The 10,170-nt window shown below is 38.6% G+C and overlaps 1 protein-coding gene across 1 annotated transcript; it reads left to right on the plus strand.

The window, feature by feature from the left end:
- Positions 1 to 6,882: 6,882 nt before the first annotated feature.
- LOC6626723 (dynein regulatory complex protein 8) lies at positions 6,883 to 7,697 on the plus strand. The gene is made up of 4 exons (XM_070210177.1): positions 6,883 to 6,945; positions 7,008 to 7,239; positions 7,301 to 7,511; positions 7,576 to 7,697. The coding sequence occupies exons 1-4, from the start codon at positions 6,933 to 6,935 to the stop codon at positions 7,585 to 7,587; spliced, it is 468 nt and encodes a 155-aa protein (XP_070066278.1). The 5' UTR covers positions 6,883 to 6,932; the 3' UTR covers positions 7,588 to 7,697.
- The last annotated feature ends 2,473 nt before the right edge of the window (positions 7,698 to 10,170 follow it).

Below are 10,170 nucleotides of genomic sequence, written 5' to 3' on the forward strand. Positions count from 1 at the left end.
GACCAGGCTCTGATAAAGTCGTTTTTTTGTTTTACCCATTGAACCTAGTGAAATCTTATAAAATGGGTATCATGTTTTTGTGCGAATGTATATTACAGGTAGACGGAAGTAAATATATATATAAGGTTTTAATAAGGATCGGAGTATGAACAAAAAAAAAACAAGAAGTTATTTGAGTAATCTTTTTCTTTGTGTTTATATGTGCATGTGTACTTCTGGCTAACGACAGCTTGGCGCTGTTTTTAGGGTATATCCTAGTCGTGCTGACTCACCTGAAGCACTCTTACTTCTTTTTTTTTTTTTGGGTGCAGCAGCCAAAGTCAAGCTTAACTGGGGGACTCTTAAGACGCTGCTGCTGCTGCTGCGGCTGCTACCGATTGGCGGTGATTAAGTCATGAATCAGTTGTGGCCTAGCAACTGCTGCAAGTAACGGTTAAAGCGGCTCTAACTATGAATTTTGGTGGGCGTGTGCCTTCCAGCATTAAAAGCCGAGTCAAGGCATTGAACCAACCCAAAGCAGCAAACGGAGTGATTGTCATGCTAAAGGAAAATCAATTTTCCAGCAATTTATTTCTATTTCTTTTTATTTGGGAGAGAGGCAGGCTGAGGGTATTGTCACTGTGTGTGTGCGAGTCGAGAAATACAAATTTCATTTCATTTCGCTCAATTGCAATGTCAAGTAAATTTTCTATAAATTGCCAGCAAATCAGAAGCGAAAGCTGACGGCAAAAATTAACATGTTCAGACTACCGCATAGTGGATTAGAGTTGATTTAAAATGTTCGATATATTCGATATATTTTTGCATTAAATTAATCGATACTTGCTTGTTATTAAATAAACTCATACGATATATATACCCCTATCAGGACAATCGATGAGATACCAATAGATTTTTATTATTAAATAAATCGATATCATGCTGATTTAATTACAGAGATTTTAAATAATTTTTTTAAAGAGAACTTAAGGTTATTTTTAATTTTTTTAGTGCAAAAGGCAACAACGACCCAACAATCCATTAAATAAATAAGAAGAAAAAACAAAATTATTTTGAAATAAAATTAAAGTTAAATAGCTCCGATAGTTTTTTATGACATCGATATTATCTATATATATAGAGTCTATTTATATTTTATTATTTTCTTATTTGTGTTTCATGCATTTTATAACATGTATTTTTGTTAGTATTAATTTATGATTCGACGCATTTATTGACGTTTATTTTATTATATTTTATTTTATTTACGATTCGAGGCAATATTTTTTAGCATTGAACCACTGTGCGGCGCCGCTAAAGTCAAAATCGAAGCCTTAGTCGTCTTTTGGGGCACATGCAGGTGCCCAGATTTGAATTCAGTTGTTGCATTCCTGTGCGTTGCCAGCAGCAGTGGCAGCTCGTTCGTTTCAGTTACTTTGCGGTCTGATTGAGCATTTTTTTGTATTTATTTGTTGCTTTATTTTTGAGGGCTTTTCAATTATTAGCAACGCCTAACGAATGCCAATTTTCGGTTGTGTGTTGTGTTTGCATAAGAATATAATTTTTAGCGCACGGAAGTGCTGGCAAGATGAAGGGAGATTTCATTTCTGTTTCTTTTTCGGTTAACTTTGAAACGTTCGAAATCCGTTCTACATTGTTTGCGCTGGACACAGGGTCAACAAGTTAATCACATTGTGTGGCATGAATATAATAGAATTCTTATTGAGCTGCTGCACGGATTGCTGGTTTTGTATTCTCGAGACTGGAGAGCTGGGGCACGCGTTTGAGCCTTAATAAGACAATGTTGGTTCGTTGCCGGTGCCGTTCTTGTTTTTGTAGTTGTTGTTATTGGCACGGAAATTGACGTTTAAAGCGTTTCGACGCAACCAGCCAGCCGGCAAGCAGCTGTTTGGCCTTTTTTGGCCAAGCAGCCAGCAAGTACGCTTTAGCCTTTGGCGTTCAAATTGGCAAATTAAGTCATACGCCTGCAACGCGGCGTTGTAATTTATCTTTTTGGTTTTTGTAATTTCTTGCCCTCGTGTCCGCCCGACTTGCTGCCTGCCTGTCTTTCTGCCTGCAGTTGGCCAGCGGACAAAAATTGGGCATTATTTTGCAATAATTATTGATTTATTGTCTTGTTTTCTGTCCCACAGAACCAGAACCAAAATATAAAAAAAGAAGCCAAAAATCAAAGCACCGCCAAATTCATTATCACATGCATGCGAAATGTTTGGCGCTTGAAAAAACTTCTCAGCAACTTGTACCTCTAAAATATCATTAGTAAAGATAGCTAATGATGGGCTGAACTCGTATCTGAAGTTCGACTTTGTAATTGGAAAGGCACGCACATTAGGGCGTAGGCCATTTTATAGCTAGAAAGTAAAGCATTCGGAAGGGGCGAAACGTGGGGCCAACCAATTAACTTGAAGAGCAGTTGAGTCTGTAGAGAGACCTTTCCCTTTACTTTTTATTCTTTATATATATATATATATATATATATTTTGTGTTTGGTAGCTACAAGGCGTGTTCAGTGCATTAATATTTTACGCCTATTAATCGAACGTAAACTAGTGCAGAAAATTGCTTATAAACATTTTTAATGGCTAGATAATGACTAACACGGAATTGGGTTGAAAAGTAAATGGAATTCGAGGGAGATGAATATTTTATAGAGCAGAGTTTAAGTGGTATGTGGCAGCTGATAAAAAATATGAACTTTATGTCTGTCCTTAAATAAAACCACAAAATTACAACCAATATAATAAAGCATAAATAAAATTGTTTTTTTTTTTTATTTTTTTTTTAATAAAGTTCATTTTATATGCAATTAGCGTCTCATAGACTTTAATATATTAAGCTGCTTGGTATGCTTGTGATTTGCAAGAGTTTCTAGCCAAACCCGTCAATTTTATAATGTTCTCAAATTTGCCAACATTTGCTACACCTGACTTTTTCCCGCCAAGCATCAAGTTTGCAAATTTTCACTCGACTTACCAACCAGTTAAACGAGTTCTCTTTTTTATTATTAAAAAGCCAAGATATACATATGGTAATTTTGCTGTGCTATCCACCGAGAGAGACAATAAATTAAATTGCAAAATATTTTTAACGCCTTATTATAGGAAAATGTGCTACACATTTGTTGCAACAACGTTGCCCCGTTGTTGGCCATGCAATGGAAAACAATTTCCATTTCCTGACAGGTCGCAAAGCTAATACCAGCACAAGCTGAGAGCTGGCTGGATAGCTCCTGGGTGGACAATTGTTGGTTTCGTTTGTTGCGCTTTCTTGTAGTTCACGGGTCTGAGGCATGAAACCCACTTATCTAATTGCGATTCCGGGAACAGGTTTTCCTTGATACATTTTTCTCAACTCATTAGAACTCAATCATAACTAGCCTCGGCTTGCTTCGGGTGCGCGCCAGTGCTGCGTGTGTTTCAAAAAGCTACAAGCTAGCTGAACTAGCAGCACGAATTGCCAATGAAGGGGCTAAAAACTGGCCAACATTAGCTGGAAAACGGCTGAATTGGTAACACTAACGCGAGTTGGACTGCGTCTGCTCTCTCCCTCTCTTTCTCTCGTCATTCCACTGGCTGCACAGAAAAAAATGTTGGTTTAAGTGCAATTTCTCATGATGTTCAATTTAAATCTTTTATTTTTAAGCCAGCTTCAATTTTAATTAACTCTTCAAGGCTGAAAATAAATGCCAAATTTTTAATAAAAATGTAAAATCATATTTTATATTGAAACCAATACGTTGTTTTGTTACTGTGTGACCATGCAATAGGCAAATGTAATCGCTGGCTACATATTTTTCAGACGAGGCGCGCAATTGTTGCCCCGAGCAATTTTTAGCCAAGCCAACGAGCCAACAACTACAACAGCAACAACAACAACAGCACGCCGGACGTGTTCCATAAACAACACTTTGATTACGACAACGCGGGCGCAGGGCAGAGAGAGCAAACGCAAATCGATGTTTTCATATGGAAATTGAATCAAAGTCAAGTCGAGTCGGCTCGGCTGCCCAGTGCCAACAAAACATGACTGGACGCCAGTCGTCAGAGAATGTGGAGCACGGCAGCAGCAGCAGCAAGAATAACAACAACAACAACAACAACAACAAGCAGCAGCAGCTGTAGCATGTGTTGCTGCTGCGCCCAGGCTTACAATTGTGGCCGAGCAATTGGCCTTGGCTAAAGCTGGAGCTGAGACCTGAAGCGAGAGTCCGCATGTCGGGCATGGCGTCAGCGCTTTTTTGGCCAGTAGCCGCCACCGCCATCCTCTCCGTCACCGTCTCCGTCTAAGCCACAGTCACAATCTGTGCCACAGTTTTGGTGGCTCATTCATGAGGCAGCTCTTTTGTGGTTTTCGCTATGATTATTAATCAATTCTTTCATATCATTTGCCTTTGAATTGAATTCTGTTTTTAACCAAGACGTTTACAATCTGCTGCTGCTGCTGTGGCAGCGGCTGCTGTTTATCTGGCTGTCTGGCAGCCGCATTTTTACTCTAATTAATTCAACAAAAGGTTTTCTGGGCCAACTCTTTCAAACAGTTTTTCCATTTTGGCTGCTGTGAAAGGTAGCGCTCATTATTTGCATGTTTATGTTTATTAAATTCCATTTAATTACCACAATCTACACACACACACACACACGCACACGAACTCGCACAAAGCGAATTGTAACGCAATTAAAAAAAGCAATAATAATTGTATATTAATGGAAAAAACTTCTTTGTATTTGTTGCAAAAGGGCAAATGGTTTGAATGGAACTGGTCTTTGATATAAATATGCGCATATGCAAATACGTTTGTAGATTTTCTTGTATTGGTCTTTGTACAAAAAGTACGAAATATAGTCTAGTTGTTTACATTTATTAGAATGTTCACAAACGCTGATATGTATTTGTTTTATTGGTCAGGGACTTTGATTTTATCTTAATCGAAAATTATAATCGAAAATAAAATATGGAAAACTATAAAAAGCAACATTTAAATAAGCTCTATTGCAGATAATATTCGGTTGAATTTGAAATCGATAAATTTGAGAAGCAGAATAAGAAGGCGAAAAATTATTATTCTTATAAGTTTTATTTCTATTATTTATATTTCCATTATTATAATATTATGGTAGCAACAATTCAACATACGTTTAGTCGCGTGCAATTGCTTTACGTTTAAATGCATATATTTAAAAGAAGAAAAAAAAATTGATTTACACTTTGAAACTTTAATTAAACAATTTTAATTAATTATATAATCAATATTGTAGAGCAGCGGCAACATGTTGTCACGGAAATTATAAAGCTGCAAAGCGTTAAAAATAATGATATTCCTGCCCTTAAATAGCCATAATGAAATCAGTTTCAACCATGCAGATGAGCAAATGTGGCACCCCACAGGAAGCGGACGAAAGGCTCTGACAACTTGCCGTCCTGTCTGTGGCAGGTGTCGAAATTGACAGATGAACACAAAATGCGCTCGAGATGCTAATAGCACAAGCTGATGGCTGATGGCGAGCGGAAGTGTTGCGCGGCGACTGAAAACTGGGCGGCAACAGGAAAAAAAAAATGACACAAGAGGCGGGACTGAAAGCAAGTCCCGGCTGTGGCTGTTCGACTTCAATTTAAATTTTAATCGCATGCCTAATAGACAAACTTAGAGCAAATGTCAGAATAAAGAGACTAAGAGCTAGGCTTAAATCATGCCAACATTTACAAAGTACTTTACCAAGGCAACAACAACACTAGACAACAACAGCAACAATAACAACTGCAACTGCAACACGAGCACTCAGGGAGTTTGGAGTCACGGACACGTCGTCGACGTTGGCTAAGACAAACTTCCGATCACGTTGTAAGTCTGGCAGCGAAATTGCAAAAGGCAGGCAACAGCGTCCAAGGCCTGAGCCAAAGGGTCTACAACCGAGCGAGAGAGCAGCAGAGGGAGAGCAGGCGAGCCGACGAGAGCGAGAGAGAGAGAGAAAAAAAACTTAATGGAGGCAAATGCATCAAAATGGTTAATTGGATCTGGAACAGCAAATGACGAACACTTTTAGTGTTTATGGCAGTAGCCATGGCCAAAGCCAAAGCCAACCGTACTGGATGGCCCCGCCAATACGCAACTGTGCTTGTGTGTGTGTGTGTGTGTGTGTGTTTGTGTGCTCGTGTTGTTGCAAGAACTTGGACGCAAGTGCGCACAGCTCAAGTGGCTTGAAGCGTGTTGTACACGACACGCATTAGCGTGAATGAAGTAGTTGTTGCTGTTGCTGCTGCTGCAGCTCTTTGCAACTATTTTTTTTTAATCGAATCCAATGCGTGGCATACGCTCTTTGAGTCCAGACAAGTCCTCTACCCCCCACGTCACGTCTCTCAGTAAAATTTGCTGTAATTACCATTAAAGTGAGCTTAACTCCAAAATGCACTTGTTGCTCGGCTCTAGTTGACCATTATGGCCCGGTTACGGTTTCCATACTTCCGTATTCCATGCCATTTTATACGGTTTGAAGCGGTTAAGAGCATCTTTTGGTATTCGTTGCAAATGGTTGTGGAATGCTTATAAAACAGTTAACAGTTAATAAAGTGGTTTTTAGTTTTTTTTTTTTTTTAACCGAAAAATAAAGTACTAAACATATTATTGAAACAAGACAACATTAAGTATCCTTTTTGACTACGTTTTTTTCATTTCATTCATTTTCATTCTCTAAGCCTAACTCTCTCACTCTTTCACTCTCTATCACTATAATACTCTCTCCCAAAATGTTACCCACTTTTACCCTATGTGTCTCTTTTAAACTCTGTCGCATGCTTCTTCTCCTCCTCCACCACTCTGCCTCTGCACTGCTCGCTCCATAATCACCTAGCAACCTTAAACCGAGTTTTCTCCTTCGCACCGAAATATTGATTCAACAAACATTTGTGAATTACTTTCAGTCTGCGAATTTCTGACAATGGATTTTGATTGTAAGTGCGCTTTTTAATATCTTAAAACCTTCTCAAAAAATAAAATTCACCAAAATTTGTAGTTAACAACGATTTGGAGAAACGCATTTCGGATGCATTTTGCGTATTCGATCATCATAGCGAAAAACTAATCGATGTGCGTGAGGTGGGCACAGTTCTCAGATTGTTGGGCTGTGTACCCACCGAAGAGGAGGTCAATGAGGTAATATCAGCCACCGAAACAGAGGAGACAAGCGGCGTGGTGCATTTGACCAAATTCTTGCCACATGTCTCCCAGTTGCTCATGGAACGCAAGTGAGTTGTTTCCCAATAAGAATATGTATTTACCCAGAGATTAAAGTTAAGAAATTATTAGAATGGAGCCAGCGCCGCCAGAGAAAATTCTTGAGGCTTTCAAAACATTGGATTTTGAGAATAAGGGCTACCTGACCAAGGAGTACTTTGGCAAGCTGATGATGGAGGAAGGCGAGCCATTTACCCAAGAGGAAATGGATGAAATGTGGCCGGTAGCCATAGATCCTATAAGCGGTCATATACCCTATGAATTGTATTTGAATCAATTGATGGTTAGTATGACAAGCGGAGAGATAAAAAGGGAAATATTCACAATTTTATGGTATATATTTACAGGTTTATCTCTAGATAAAAATAATGTCTATTGAATAAATTGATGTCTATTGGATAAGAGTATATAGTAATAAAAATAAATGTAAAATGTTTTTAAAAAATGTAATTCGTATGGAATCATTGCAATAAAACAAAAACTAATCTATTTTTAAGAATTGTTTTCCTGTAAGAAATATGTATATTTCTCAGACTATAATTTTATTTTATTAGAATAATATTGCACTGTGACAAGCACCACAAATTATACTTTTTTTCCCAGTGTGCTCTTTAGTGCGTGTCTTGTTTTAGCCACTTTGACTGTGCATTAGCCACTAGCACACACACACACACACACACACACACACACACACACACAGGGAGAAGTGCAGCTATGGCTAAAACTAACTAACCAGCGAGCCAAATGCGTTTCAAAATAGCAAACTAAATCCACACGCCCAGGACAGGAAAGAGAGCACAGGATAGAAGAAGAGGGACAGGACACAGCAGAGTGTAAGAGGCAAGTTAAGAAGGTGCTGCTGCTGCTAGCTGTTGGCTGGTGTGGAACGCGGCAAAGTGGGTTGCGCATCATTAGCACAACTAATGGATGTTCACTTTTCTTGGCCAAAGTCGCAAACGGGCTTGCCAAAGCAGCTCAAAGTCGTGTGCGCGCCTGGACCAAGACCAAAGACCCAAAAGGATGTCTGTCCAACCGAACTGGCTGGCTGTCTCTAAATTGCAGTCGGTAATATGAGCGGCTAGAAAATTTAAATAAATTAAAATACCTCTTTGGCAGCGCAGAGTGTATGCTGGATTGCCAAGGACTGTCTGTTCGCATGCGTCAAAAAGGCAGTCGTTGGCTGTGGTCGGCGTCGTCGTCGTCGTCGTCGTCGTCGTGTTCGAGTCGTGTTCTCGCTTCCGTATTTATTAAATACTAAATACACGCTGATGGATGCACTTAACTGCATCTTTTGGATTAAAATATTTCATGTAATTCAACCATTCGTGCGGTTGCCATCTGCACGTTCCGGCGCTTTGGCCAATTTGAGTGATTGCATTGCGCGCATTTAAATCGCTGCGCTGCCATGTTCAAAGATTCCTTTTATTTTATTTTTATTTTTAGTTGTTTTTTTTCTTTTTTGGTGGATGCTGCTAGTGAGGTTTGACTGCTGTAAGCTATGCGCCCCGCTCCCGTTGCTCTATCTAAACAAGTTCTACGTGCGGCTGCTGCGAAACGCCTAATGGACTTTTAATCTTTACAACTTGTAAAAATTTTTTCGTTTTGAATTGCCTGCGTACGAGGCTGATTGCAAATTGTCAGCGCCATAAAAAAAGAAAAATAAACTAAATAATAATAAAGCCAACTGCACTGAACTTTTTGACATTAAACGACTGCCAATTGGATCAACTCAGACAAAAGCTGATGACTTAACCCATTAGGAGCCCAGCAGTTCGGCTATTTTCCATAAATATGGGCTATTATGCGGCAAAAAATATATATACCCATATTAAAAATAAGTAAAAAGAGCATGGGAATTTGTATTTAAAAAAGAAGAAGTGTACCTGCACAAGGGATTCAAAAGTAATTTGAAATAAAAATTAATAACAGAGAAGCAGCAATCGCTCAAGAACATACGCATTTCTAATTCTTATATGTTGCATTCGTAAACGTTTTATATATGCATCGATTCGAAATGATGCTTAGTTTTTTCATTCCGATTCATTTGTATGCCGCATTCTTCAGCGTTATAGCAACTGTGCTTTTTTTCCCATTTCTCTTTGAGTCGCATTCGTGAACGTTTCACTAGCAACATGTGCGCCTTGTTAACACATGCTCGTCTTTGGCAGAACTCCAACTAGCATATCGCTAACAATAAATAAGGTTTGCTAGTATTTCCGTTTCATCTACTTTATTTCTCCTTTATTCTAGCTTCAGTCATAAATTGTAGATTCCTTTTTTCTTTACCCCACTTCTAAGCATTATCGCACCTCATTTGCCTTCCCTATTAGTTTTTTCCGTGTGTGTATATTTCCAGTTTCGCATTTGATTTACTGTCAACAATTATCAGCCATAAAATGCTAATGGAATGAGGCATATTTTGAATGGGACTGTAAAAGAAATTCCATGCCACTTGATGGGTTAAATATCCTCAAAGCTCAGAGTCGTCACACAGTCTGTGGGTCATAAAAAAAATATGCAAAAAAAAAAAAAACAGAGAGGAAGAAGAAAATGCCGCCAAATTGTCAAAGTTAGTTGGGAGTCAGTAAAAGAAGATTCCCTCAAAGAGTTTTCTGGCGAAATTGCTGTGCATGAATCAATTTTGCCAGCAAACTCTGCAGCTGATGATGATTTACGCTCGACGAAGCGTAATTAAGATTTATGCGCCATACTTGCTTACAAATACATGTCTGTATATAAATTTCAAGACACAATATGCATACATGTATGCATATGTATTTTGCGGTTGAGCAATGCGAGCTTAATTGTTAGTTATGCCCTTTTGTTTGTGCGGGGGACATTAAAACTAATTAAGTAGAAAGAATCCCTATAAGATTTATATGCCTCAATAACTGCATTATAATTGCGTTTTGTTCTGTGCAAATTATGGCAATTATTTACAC

Source organism: Drosophila virilis, chromosome 5 (assembly GCF_030788295.1).
Source record: "Drosophila virilis strain 15010-1051.87 chromosome 5, Dvir_AGI_RSII-ME, whole genome shotgun sequence".
Lineage (NCBI taxonomy): Eukaryota > Metazoa > Arthropoda > Insecta > Diptera > Drosophilidae > Drosophila > Drosophila virilis.